Raw genomic sequence first — 13,967 nt, 5'->3', positions numbered from 1 at the left:
TTTTTTTTCTTCTTCTTTTTTTTGTCTTTTCTACAAGTTTCGTAACAGAAGTTACACGCGAGAGAAATTGGGTAGATAAACGTTCGAACTAATAAGATCGGATGCTAATTATAATTGTAATCGATAAAATTTGTAGCACGCACTTCAGAAAATCCGCGTTCAACAGATTTTGGTTATCAGTATCTGTATAATGAGCAATCTTGACCTTATGTCGGATTACGATCCGAAAACTCGGGCGATAAAGGGGCGCGTCGCTGGAAGCCCGGGTAACCTCGATTTACAAAGTACGTAGCGGGGGTGTGGAAGCGAAGGATAGATTCTGGCCGGATGCCAACAACGGCACTGCGGATATCGATGGTGACATTGCGCGATGGTGGGGCTTCGCTCTCGTTCGTTCGATTGTACCACTGGAATTTACTAGGATAACGGATTCGTTTAGGTATAAATTATTGATATTTTAATATCGTTATCATATAGATCGCTATTTACATATACAAAATACCGCAGACGAACGACGTGTAAAAAGAATCTAATAAAAAAGAAAATAAAAAAAAAAAAGTTGACGAGAAAGTAAGCACTAAAAATACATGCCACTTTTTATTTATTTTATTTTTCTCAAAAATGAGACACGAGTAGGAAATTAATACAAATTCGTTACGAGAACCGACGTGATAAGAAAATATATCTAATAAAGAAAAAATAAAAAAAATAAAAAATGACGAGAAAGAAAAGATTCCAAGTTATTCCGCCGAAATAAAAATAGAAATAGAAATTTGGTAAGATTTTATTGTCCCGACCATATGAAATTGTTTTCATTTTGGCATAAAGAGAAAAGAGAAATCAGCTAGTCAGCTAGAAATGTCAGGCAAAGAACAGGACCACGTATTGGAGATATAATTGGAAATATTTTCGTCTTCCACTCTCGGAGTAAAATCAAACGTAAGCATAATAAAAATTAAATCTCCCACTGAGTCGAGGGAAAATAAATTTCATAAATGAGTATGAGTTAACGTAACGTTACAACGTCGCGTCGCTACATTTGCTTCGGAAGTTTAGTTAACGTATTAGAGGAGATCTTAGGGTGCGTTGAGCGCGTATATTGTGAACGATGCGTTTTGTTACGGCGACATTAAAGCGCTTTCGTTCACTCCTGCGGAAACGCGATAGCTTATGCGGCAGCTCATGTGGATATACGCCACTTATACGCGGCCGCACGCTTCACTGGCCGAATCGAACGATAAATTATATTTTCTCGGCCGCTATGGTAGACGACGTGTTCGATTGGCTGATCATACGCCGTCACTTTGATTCTCAGCCGGGACCCGGCAGATTTCTTTCAACATAAATCGATTTCGACGGATCGAATTTTATTTATTTCCCTTACATCAGCAGTTTTCTCGCTTTCGATTCTTTCAACTTGCTTGCGTCTTAAGCTGCTCCAGTTTATACGTACAAGTATATTCTACTGTGATAAAACTAGGACGCTAATTACTTACAATTATACATATAAATAGCTATTAGATTAAATTTGAGTCTATTAATCTAATCAGGTGACATAAATAACGTATTATAGCATTACCGTAAGAGTTCCATTGACTACTCGGATTCTATTCTCGGCTGCTTGCACTTGACGCATAACGAGGCCGTTAATCCCGATGCAGGAACTTTACCGGAATTTCTCAATGAAAGAAATATATCAGCTTGCGAGATAAAGCCTTTGAATTCGACATTAATTTGCAGAGGAATCGAAAAGCGATCGGCTCGCCATCTCACACTTCTTCCTCTTCGTTTCGTTCTATCTATCGTGCTCATACATTTCACTCGAAATCCGTAAAGATTTATTTAAATTGACAAATAATTCTCCTTCAAAAAAAATAATGAAAAAGAAAAGCTAGAAGGCGCAAAGTATGCGCGAGTACATCGTGAACTTTTCAAAGTATTAATTATGTGGCGCGATGCTTGTATTACATTCAAATCTTTAATAAATAATTTAATTTAGAATCGAGTGAAAGAGTCGAAAGTCAGAGAAAACGCAATAGATGTACGGAATATTATAATATATCAATATTGAAAGAATTAAGGAACAGACGTAAAATAAAAAGGTAAAAAGGAGACGGCTCAAAATGAAGTATAGGCGAACGGGGATATTTTTGCAAGTTAAATAAGCAAAGACTTCTCTCTGCGAATTGGTTCTGAATTTTATTGGTTCGCAAATTGTGCGCGACAAAGGGGTTACTCAGCTACTACGAACCTTGCCTTTAAATGGTAATTACGAGAGATCCTCTTCCTCCGCCTTCTCGTCCTTTCCGCTATCGGAGGAAACGATTTTGTAAAATTAAATGTATTCGTCGCACTTACGAGTTCGAACGCTTCGTGAAATTACCGATTTCGTCACCTGATGGCGAAAGCATTTAACTGAATAAAGAACGCATCTCGGGAAAGATAATGGCAGTTATCGCTCGTCAATAAAATTACACTTTGATATATTTAATATGTTACAAATATCGTCTTCAGTCGGTCGTTGAATTCACGAAATACAATGGCAAATATTAGCGCTCATGCTCGTAATCTAATAAAGTACGTCCGCCTTCGAGTTCGGAATGAGATTTAAACTCGACGTAATGTTTGGCTTGTTTCTGGGTCAGCAATACGATACGTTGATGAACGGATTAATCAAGGATAAAGTTAAAGCCACCAGAATGTGCGTGAATTTTACCGAAATAAACCGCATTTCCTTGCAAAAATAAAAAACTTTGAAATTAATTATGACGTATTGTCTAACACGAAATATTCGATACGAGGTTTATTTCGATGCAATATTAAAAATCTACACGCGATGCATAGTAATGTGAATGTAGCTTTATAGAAGCACAAGTTCCTTTCACATATATATTATCTTGCGTACTAAATTTACAAATTATCGGCATCATAAAAAAATTAAAGCAACAATAAATCATCATTTAATAATATTACTAGAATAAATTCGTCATATAACGAACAGAAATGCGCAAATATGTTTGATAATTAATAAGCAGCAATACATAAAACTATTAACTTTAAATATCATTGTTTTTAAGTTTTATGCATTGTTCTGCAAAACAGACATTAATTTTTTTTTTTTTACTGCTATTTCTTTTTTTGTAAAATTTTTTTAAAACATTCGTAATTTTACGTAAAAAAAATTTTTAATTAACCTAGAAACTAGAAGAGAATAATAATGGATTAAAATTATACATTACACGATTACACAATGGTCGGAATCGGCATAATTTACTAGAAAATCTTTTTTTAATCGCTTTTTCTCTCTTTTTTTTTTCTTTTTCTCCTCCTCCTCTCTCTCTCTTTTTCCTCTATCCCGTTAAATCGATTCTCATAGTTACCATATCCGTGAGCAATTTCGCAACTACTCCATTTCTCCATTATTCTCCAATGTAATAACGTAACTGTATTATGCGTATGATGTAATAATGCGCGGGAAAGGTAGATGCGTTGATAGCACATAATATTTCTAATACGCTGCTAATATACGCTTATAATATGTACGAGTTATCTCGAAAATATTTTATACAGAAATTTTATATATCGATAACTTCAATTTTAACAGCTCTCCTACGGTTAATCGAATAAAAATTTACATTTATTCTTAACAAAATTAGATTAATGTTTCGAATCTATAATATGATTTCGTATAGTAATATTTATTTTAAAAATTAATCACGAAGGTATTTAACGATAACGACAAAGTGTTATAACAAATCAGACAAGTCAACTTTTATTCATGAACAATTTGTTACAGAGAAATGTAGAGAAAAAAATGTATTTTTGCTTGGAATTTTTTATATGTATAATATCCAATGTGGTTTCTGTTAGTTTTTAATTCAGTTACATTTTCAAAAACGATTGAATTGTTTACACTGTTATATCCGAGTTTTTTTTATGCTCACGATAAAAACTTTCATTTTTCATTATTGAATTTTATTCCGTTTCCGTGCCCAGTTTTGCTTGTATTTATGCTGGTTTTTTTTTTATTTTTTTATATTTTTTATTTTCTGTTTTTTTAATTCTTTCTAACCGACAAGCTCGATGTTGTTCAGTTAAGTATCGAAAGATATTTATTGGAAAACTATATTTCGGATTACCAGATAGCGAAAGACGATTTTATCCGATAAATAACAATTATTCTATTAGGGAAATAATATTTATGTTGATGAGATGAAAAAGATAAAGCGTATTGATGTCGTATCGGATTATCGATAAATGTGACGAAATCTTATGACTACATTTACGCAGCCATATGGCGGATCTTCAAGGGAATGTCTTTGACGATTCGTGATTTCAATTTTTCGAGATTTGCCCCGAAGAAAGAAGGAAATTCTACGTGAAGCGAGAAAAATACGCTACGTTTGCAGGCAATACTCGCGCGCGTATTTTCCTGGAATTTCCCCGCTGGCGAAACACCGATCTCTTTCATTTTGTCATTTTTGCATGAATGTCCTCGGTGGCATGGAACTTCGCTACTCGTGCTCGTTAACAGATTCCTGTTTCACTGAATGCACAAGATTTTTCACGCGAGAGCATAAAGAATGGGGCCGCCTTGTACAAGATTTTCTTTTCTCTTTTTTTTTTTTTCTACTATTGCGCGTATTCGAATATTTGTATACGGAGAATTTTTCAATGTTATATTTACTGCAAGCTTTCTTACAATTAAACTATCCTTTGAATTCGTCTTTATCTGATTGCTAAGCTCGTCTAATAATTAGATCAAGATTGTCACGATGCTTCTCTCTCTCTCTCTTTCTCTCTCAACTCTTTTATCATTCGCGTGCGCTAGCGAGAGCTGGTGAATGTATTTATCGGGGACGACGTTGAAGACAATTCCCTTCATTGGATACCAGTTAAATCACGTTTCCATCAGTGAGAACAATGCACCTTACGGCGCTCTTAACAATAAGGAGCGAATTGAGCGCGAAGACGCGACGTTTCACTACAGACAAAACACTTCCCATCTCCTGATTGGATATTTCACGAACAGAAACGACTAATTAGCTATCATAGTGTTTGCCAATGATTCTCCGTAAGGATCGTAGAGAAGCAAACCTTATCCGGATCCAGGTTTCGCAAGTTAAATCCATTATGAGAAAGGTAGTCAATCTGAGAAGGTTAACCCCGGGTCAGAATCGGGTGATCTCTGTGTGAACTTGCGTCTGACTGAGTTAAGAGCTATTCATACGGTTTAGTTTTAGATAAACTAAGTAAACTAGGACAAAGATTATTACTCCTGAGATAGAAGGTAACTATCTTGTACCTTTTAGACGTTCGTATTTTATTCGTTCTAAAATTTTCCCAAAGTGGTAATTTCATCTCCATCGCTTTATTACGTTTATTTTATCTGTTTTATAAAACGTAATGTAAAATAAACGTGAATTTTTAATTGGAGCTATTCAGAAAATCACAGTTTTATTTAATTATTTAGCTGAATTAATTTTAAAGAAAGTTCAACTAAAAATAAAAATTAATAATTATCGTAAACGGTTTCGTGTGTATTAATACGTAAATGCGAATGCGATATAAATAAAAAAAAGTCAAGATATTCAAATTTATCGAAATAACACTACGTTATTTTATTATCAAATTTGAAACAATTAATTTTTTTGATTAATATATGTATATATCTCTTTAGAGAATATACCTACGTAGATATGATAGGATTGTCGGATAAATCTCTTAATCGATTGATTATCGATCCTCGTTGAAAACGCTCTGGGGGGTCTAGAATAATTTCATTGGAATAGATTTCCTCTTTCGCGCTTATCTCGTCGGTGGTATTTCATTCTCGAGCTCGATACACATGCTTTTGCGTATGCTCAGATAACAGATGTTACATACATATACATATATACGCATTACAACGCGATACTGTTTTCCTCTTCCCCTTCCTTACCCGGCCAGCTTTCGGTATAAGTTATTTCATCGTTGTGCGCGTTAATTCCGATTGTAAAGTTAGACGTCATTAAACGCAAAGCGGTAACAAGGCTACAATTAGACGAAATTATATATACACCCTGCGTTTAATTAATTCCAAGATTTACGAAGACCAATGTAATTAAAGGGATGCATAACACTTGTGTTATTACATTTACGTAAACGTTGACAACTATTTTATACTTTTTTGAGATCTAGAGATCCATTTTCGTATATTACACGTAACAGTGAAGGAAAAAAACTGCAAGTTTCATTGTTCTCCGAACAATTGAAAAACCCAGTAACCTTTCGGTCAACCTGGCATTTTAGTTACAAAGTTCCGCAGTTTTAAATTGCGTCCAAGGATTATGGGAGTTTACGAACATGTTTATACGTATATAGTTAGTCACGCCACCATTAGTTTATGTGACACGAAAATTTGTTCTTGTAAGAGACGCGAGAGAGGAAATTGGAGCTGGGAAGTCCCGGAGATGGTAAAATCGTATCGATTTATTATCGAAGAAATTCATTTTACACGATAAATTGCATCTCATTAAAATGCAACGCGCTTTAACAATCCCTATTTATTTTGTCTCCGACGTCAACTGTATTTAAATACGGTTTTCTTATCGGTCAAACGGGAGAATGCCCCTATCCAATAATATCCGTGTTGCCTGAGCGTGTGAATGCGTAGGTAGTTTACCGCATGCGGGAAATAAATTTTGACGAATTTCTGATGGTAAAATTTCCGCGAGCAGAAAAGATTTTTCAGATGCGGGTCGCATAACGTGGCAATGAAATATTGCATTTTTTTTCCGTAATTATACAAAATTAATTTGATTAAAAAAGAATTGCGCATTGTTTATTGATTAGTAATTTCTTTCTTTCTTTCTTTCTTTCTTTTTTTTTATTTTTGTACCAAATACCTGACACTGAAATTTCTTTAACTCAAACGATACTAAGGGACGCAATTCCACATTTGGACATTTGGGAGTTTAACGTGTGTACGCTTTGGTATCATAATCTTTAACAATAAAAAGAGATCTACTTCATTTCATCTAATTAGAAACTAACAAAGTTCATTTTAGAACTGACGACAACACGGCCAACAGTTCTACTTCAACGTTAATTGCTTCGTTCATTGTACCTGCGTGCACACGACGACCTTCTCCATAAGTCATCGTTAATTATCGCGTTAGTGTCGAGTTGATATATCGCTCGCTCCGTTACTAGGGATTACGATTATCCGCTCGTTTCGAAGTGTAGAACGGAAACTTAGACTGTGCTCCGTAATACATTTCGTTAAATCATACGAATGCAAAGATGCCATTTGGATGCATGCAATTTCCGAAGAAATATGCCTTAAGAACGAAAAATTATTAAAATAATTCCCGATGAATATTTACAGAACTGCATTTTTACGTACATATAATAATATACATTAATTATTGCGCTTTTAATTACATTAAGAATTCAGTTCGAATTAATTCGAAGCAACTAATAATTTTTTTATACGAATATTAAATTATTTTTAAGAAATGCCTTAATGCGAAAATCCAATCTGAATACTAAAAGGTTATACTTTTTAAATGGTTATTCGTATTCTTTCCTGGGCAATTAAAAAAAAAAATGGCTAGCAGCAAAAACCCTTTCGAATAAGTTGCATCATACTGAATTTTATTAATGCATTATTTAATCTGCATCGAAGAGGGACAACTGTATCGATTTTCAAACATACAGTATATGTTGAAAGGTTAACGTTGGGATTATTCCGTAATCCACCACAAAGGGTTCTTTCGATGCTGCTAATCTGAAATTCTATGGCTTAGCCCACTTTTCTACATCGTTAACTTACGGATTTATTTTCCGCGCACCTGTCCTCCTCTGGTTTTTGTACGAAACTAAAAGATACAGACCGGGACTCACCTGAAACAGACATAAGAATACAATTTGAGTTGAATAAAAATTTAAACGCCGGTGGAGTAATAAATTCTAGTAATATATCTATGTTAGCAAAAACTCTTGGGATTCTTCTGTTAAAGTATCAATCAAATAATATCTAGAATAAAGCGTAATACGCAAGCGACATTTTCTTTTGCCGCTATAAAGAGAATTTTGCTGCCGTAATGGTGATAAAACAGATGTCGCATTTCTACCCGCTTAATCGTGATTCATGAATCACGCTGAGCTCTTTTCTCGACGGATTAATTTCGAGTACCTCGTTCAAGCACACTCGTGCAACCTAAATCGGATATTTTTCCGTCTATTTTTCCTTTTTCTCATCAAAAATATATACGTTGTTTTATACACGTTTTAACACCCTGATTTATAGATAAAAATTCACAATTTGCATCAAATAATAAAAAGAAATAAAACAATTATAAATTAATTTCTTAAATTAATTTTATTATATTAATATTCTACTGAGGAAATATTTCAGCTATCTTAACAGTAATAATTCAGCATCACAGTATTAAATTAAATGTACGTATTCCTATCTTAAAAAATTGGCATGACGCGTAAATCAACTGTTAATTGATTTCAACGTCGGCTATCAAGTCGGCGATTTTGAGGTTTGTTTTAATTTTAATATTTAATTAATATGTCCAGGCGAAGACGGTCTTCCCGATTTTTGAGATTGAGAACGACCTGGTGTAAGTACCGTCTTTGCATGGACGTACATTAAATATTACAATTTAAGCGAACGAGAATAACGAGTAGATAGGCGCGGGGGGCGGGGGGAGGTAGGGGGAGACAGGGTGAGAGCGAGCGCGCGAGCCTACGTGCCGCGCGCTAGGTATATTCCCCCACCACTCCCACCCTCGCTTTGTCCTTCTCCAGCGGTCGCGCAAGCATACACGTACTACGCACGGCACAGCAAGCACGTGTCTCTCCGTACCGAAAGTAATAAGTACGTATTTGCGTTGAACTAAACCTTTCAGCACCATCTTCTCCTCTCCATTCTCCGTGTAAAGAAAGCACGTGTGATTCTCCGTGTGAGGAAAGCACGTGTGATTACGTCTCCTTTTCTTAAAGTACATAAGTCATATCCTTACGCGTACATCTCCGCGAAGTAATCTTTCGTTTCAGAAGTGTTGCGTAGACTCGCGCAGCTTTAACTAATAATCTGGGTTTTTTGTTTGCAGATAACGAGGGCGAGGACGAATATCGAACGGCCCGAGAGGAAGCTGGTCACTCCGACAAGAGGTCCGACGTTCTGAGAGGAGGAGGAGGCCTCGGAAAGGCATCGTACATCACCGGAGCAACCCCAGCGGTAAGAATCACATTTTTGAGACAAAACCAATAGCTTGTAGCATTTCTAAAATTATATTTTTATTCTTTTTTTTGTTACAGATCGACGCAGATGCATCCGCCGTCGTCAACGATCGTGTCGTCACCGTCGTATTAACAATTATACGAACCGTAGCCGGTTCGTCGGTCGTCTCGGGAGTTCCGTATAGTATATTCGGGCGTAATTTGTTAACACGGCTTTATTCTAAACGCGAGTGCCGAAGATGGAACGCGCGAAAGTGATCATTGAGGAATTTTCGCGAGTATAAAATCACGGTCGGAGTGTTCGCGAGTTACTTGTGCGCGGAAGGATGGCTCGTCACGTCCCAGCTGAGAGGAGGAGCAGGCCCGGGGGGCATCCTGCATCGGCGGAGCAACTCTTAGGTGAATATACATTTTTTAAAATAAAATATTAAATAAAAGAAAACTTTTACTTTTTTTTTTTTTATTAATCTTCCTAACTATACTGGCTATAACTATAATGTCTACATTAATTTTCTTTTTTATGTTACAGCCACCGCCAGAAATCAACAACTCCGCTGACGCTCATGCAGATCGGTGAGTCGCATGGTTTTATTTTCGTAGTTAGAAATATATGTCTCTTAAAAAATAACGCGCGCCACGCGCGGCCATGATTTTTTCGGGTCTAATTAGGAAATTTTGTCGAGTGAGGTAAATCGATAGAAAACGGAATAATCGGTCGACGAATGCCCGTCGCGAAATTTCGATTGAGTCTCGTCGAAACGTCCGTATTATCTTCTTGTAGTGGCTGTTGCGAACTTAGCTGCCAGCGGCACGACGCCGAAATAATTCAAAGATACAAATTGCCCACAAAACGAGCTCGCTTCCACGAGAGATCGATGCCCGTAGCAACGGGGCGTAGGAGAGTATCGTGAATATATTTCGCATGTTGTGCGTCAATACATTTATCCAGCAATCGAGCGTAGCTATCTGAAATATTACACGTAAAATTCTATTGTTTTATGTCCCGTGAATGAACGCTTTGCAATCTAACCCTCGAGCAATTACTTAAAAATCTAAATAAAAAAATTTATTTTAAGTTAACGGCGAATGTTTATTTATTGTAAATTAAATTTGACAAAGTAAAACTGTAATTTATTTTATTTGAGAAACAGTCAAAATAAGAGAAGAAATTTTTCCGCATGTGATATAATAACTGAAAACGTAAATAAAAAGTAAATAAAAATTTGTTCTTTCCGTATCGTTCTTCTCTGTGAAAAAATTGCAATAATATTTGTACCTTTATTTTCTTCACTGATCTTTTTACTTGCTCCTGTGCCACGCAAACGGCATCTTTTATGATTTTATATAAGGTATGACAGACATCCGTTATAAATAAATTTTTTTAATTCTTGACAAAGCTATTTTAAATATAAAAATTGTTTTTAATGAATTAATTGAACTAAATAAATATTCAGAAAATTAAAGTATCATAAATTTGTCATTGAGCTTTAAAATTTTCGTTTAACTTGCAATATAATGATAATAGTAATAGTCACAAAAAATGTAATCGAGATGTGCCGTCTGGAATTCTCTATAAAAGTAAGCTGACTCTTATGCAAGCGAAATTCCAAGTTGCGAGAATAACCAAGCACGATAATATCCGATCTCACGTTCCGTTGACATAACTCTTTTGAAACTAGTCACAGAAGGCGATTAAGATATGGAAATTTTTCGAAACTTATGCGACACATAATACGTTTTCTTAGCATTATTTTTCCGCGATTGATATATCTCATTTAATTGACCAATTCACTATAACAAATGCATCGAAAAAAGCAGGTTTCTCGTTATAAATTGATTTACAATGCATATTAAATTTATCAAATCAAGAAGAAATATTTATAGAAGTAAAATCTTTTTTATTGATAAAATTTGCTTTTCTTAACTTTACGCGTAAAGAGATTCTATTTTTTAGTGTATTTATTTTTTATCGCACACTTTCGATCATACTTTATTCCTTCTTGCAAAAGATCTAAAAGATCTAAAATTAAAAAATAAAAAAAAAAGGAGTGAGATAGATAGGAAGTAAGAGTGGGTCTTCTCAAAGTAGATTACAGTGTGATTACGTGCTACATAAGAGCATTAGACAGGGGCTTCCTTCTGTACATAACGTGGTCGGGGTATGTTAGCTAAGAAATATTGAGAGAGTTGATAGAAGGATCGATACATCTAACTAAGATGATGAGAAAGTCGAAATGTAAGAATGCTTTTAAGATTCAAAACGATCAGCAATATTTTTTATCGATATATGCCATTAAATAAGAAATAAAAAGTTGAAACCGATGAGATAATAAGAGACTAATAATTAACAATAATATAAATATTATAATAAAATATAATAAAATAAAAGTAAATTTAAAAATAATAGCATTTATGAAATCGTAAGAATCAGCGGTATATTCCTATCATCGAGAAGGATATGAAAAGTTGAGAAAGTTAACACGAGTATTATGTATTCGAGGACAAAATGGGATCGATGTTTGCACATGACTAAGATTAATGGGCATCGAGTTTGACGGCTTATAGGGTCTTCGGTCCCTTCGTGGCCTTTCTTCCTTCCGCCAAAGGCGCTAACCTTCCGACTAACCGTCGGAGTTCATCCGGACGATGATTTGCATATTGGTCGTCGGAAGTTATTTTACGATTTGAACTTTGAAGGTTCGTTCAATCTAATTTCGATGCAATCTCTTCGATTTAAACACCTTAAATTTTTTCGGTCGAAATAGATCGCCTGTTTCAATATATTCATATACGTTTTGTAGAATTATATTTGACAAACGCAATAAATCGATTAATTTTGTTGAACAAATCTAATTTAGGAACAATGTTTACAGTGACGTTAATTTATGGAGGAAATTAATAAAAATCGATTTTATCAGTACGCTCGTATGTACATACGCATTAAATAGCACAAGCCAAAACGATTTAACCTGCACGAGCGATGAACAAATATTTAGGAAAAATATATAGGAAGCTGCATACCGTAACACGGTATGCACTCGTTAATTACATTGCATTCATTAGTGCAATATAACAATGGAAACAATGAAATAATTTAATTTGACAAAATTCATTAAAGTAGCAATTTATGCTCTTTACGTTTACGTTTATTAAAAATATTGAGTTATTAAAAATGTTTTCTCTATTCTTTTTAATTTTAATTTATACATATATCAATTATTTAACGAAGAATTTACGTACAAATTATTATGATACAAGAGATAACTCGATCATTGATTTTGCAGACACTTACAAAAGCGTAGTAAAAAAAAAATTTCCACTAGAAATAACAGCTGTAAAATACAAATGCCTATCTCATTTAACAGAGTTAAGTTAGATTACGCACTCGTCAGGAATTGATATCGGCGAACGCATTTAATAAAGTGTTGAAACGTTCAATATTGTGGAGGGAAAATCGAAATGCTTACTCCATGTCTATAAATCAAAGTAGTTAACCATAGTTATTGATAGTGCACTCCATCACCAACGTCGGCACGTAAATTACATAGCACAGCTGGCAGTTTAGCTAACATTAATATTGTCGGAATATTACAAACGCAATTTGTTCGTTTATTTATATTCAGTACTGTAATGGAATTGTTACCCTACTCGTACGATTATTGTCGAATTAAGACACGTGGATCGACAAATTTATCTAAACGGGATAATTAAACAAAATCGATTATGCGTTTTTATTTTTTATACCGCTAGAAATACGTGCATAGTCGAGCATTTCTAAATGTATAGGCGTCCTTAATATAATAGTTTCGGTTTGTAAGTAAATTCTTCCAGGTCTAAGATTACTCGAAAGGTTTATAAAAAAATATATGAGCGTAAATTATAACGTATACTCGCGTAAGAAATATATATTCATTAAAAAATCGATATATGAAAAAAAAAAAAAAAATTTCGTAAGAGATTAACGACATTTATAATTTATGATTTATTTGAACGTCGCGTAGTACACACTGTCGTTAACCTACTTTTCCCCTTCGAAACTTTCCTCTTTTGGCATTGTGCGTCACGTGAGGCGTCGCTTTCGTTACGTGGGTGCGTATTACGTTACGTTACAGTGCGAGGAGTAGAGTGGAACAAATTAATCACTGCCCGAACAGAAGGCCGTTGCTTTTGAGATTTTTACGCAAATGACACCCTCTCAGAGGTGGTTTCCCGACTTCGGTCAACGTATTTATACGTCGGTTTTCGATGACAAATTACGACGGTAAAATTGCCATAATTAACGAAATTTCACAACGTAACTTCTATCACCAAGCATCGCTTCTTTAAGATCTATTCCTCTTGCTCTTCTTTGATATTCTTATTTCCATATAATTATTGTAAAATAAACATTGAATTTTTAATATACCACTCTTGAAAAAAAAAAAACCCCATTTCCAATTATAATATTTTCATGCTTTCATAACTTTTAAGACGAAACAAATCCAGTTATGCGGTATATCGAGAATTAAATTACAAATCACATATAGGATTACACATTGTAAAGTAAATATTTAACTACGGATCACTTGGTCGTAATTGAATACATGCAGAAATAATTAAATCAATTGGGAATATTACACGCAAATGATTTGTTGCACATAGCTCAATAATACAAAAACAGTTGTTACAATCGGTTACCGTTCTATTCATTGTTAAAATACTGAAATTTCCTTATGATATTATATCTTTTT

At 34.5% G+C, this 13,967-nt stretch overlaps 2 protein-coding genes across 2 annotated transcripts in view; one reads left to right on the top strand and one right to left on the bottom strand.

The window, feature by feature from the left end:
• Window positions 1-9,495, top strand: part of LOC139104477 (uncharacterized) — a 47,321-nt gene extending 37,826 nt beyond the window's left edge. Inside the window, exons 5-6 of the mRNA XM_070660010.1 lie at window positions 9,108-9,235; window positions 9,316-9,495. Coding sequence (XP_070516111.1) covers window positions 9,108-9,235; window positions 9,316-9,495 — 308 coding nt within the window. The remainder of the gene's footprint in view (window positions 1-9,107; window positions 9,236-9,315) is intronic.
• Window positions 1-13,967, bottom strand: part of Cpx (synaptic transmission protein complexin) — an 88,634-nt gene that overhangs the window by 23,617 nt on the left and 51,050 nt on the right. The gene's annotated exons all lie outside the window — the stretch shown is intronic.

This window comes from Cardiocondyla obscurior, linkage group LG07 (genome assembly GCF_019399895.1).
Source record: "Cardiocondyla obscurior isolate alpha-2009 linkage group LG07, Cobs3.1, whole genome shotgun sequence".
Classification (NCBI taxonomy): Eukaryota; Metazoa; Arthropoda; class Insecta; order Hymenoptera; family Formicidae; genus Cardiocondyla; species Cardiocondyla obscurior.
Note: the sequence above shows the minus strand (reverse complement) of the source record. Positions and strands in the feature narration are given on the sequence as shown.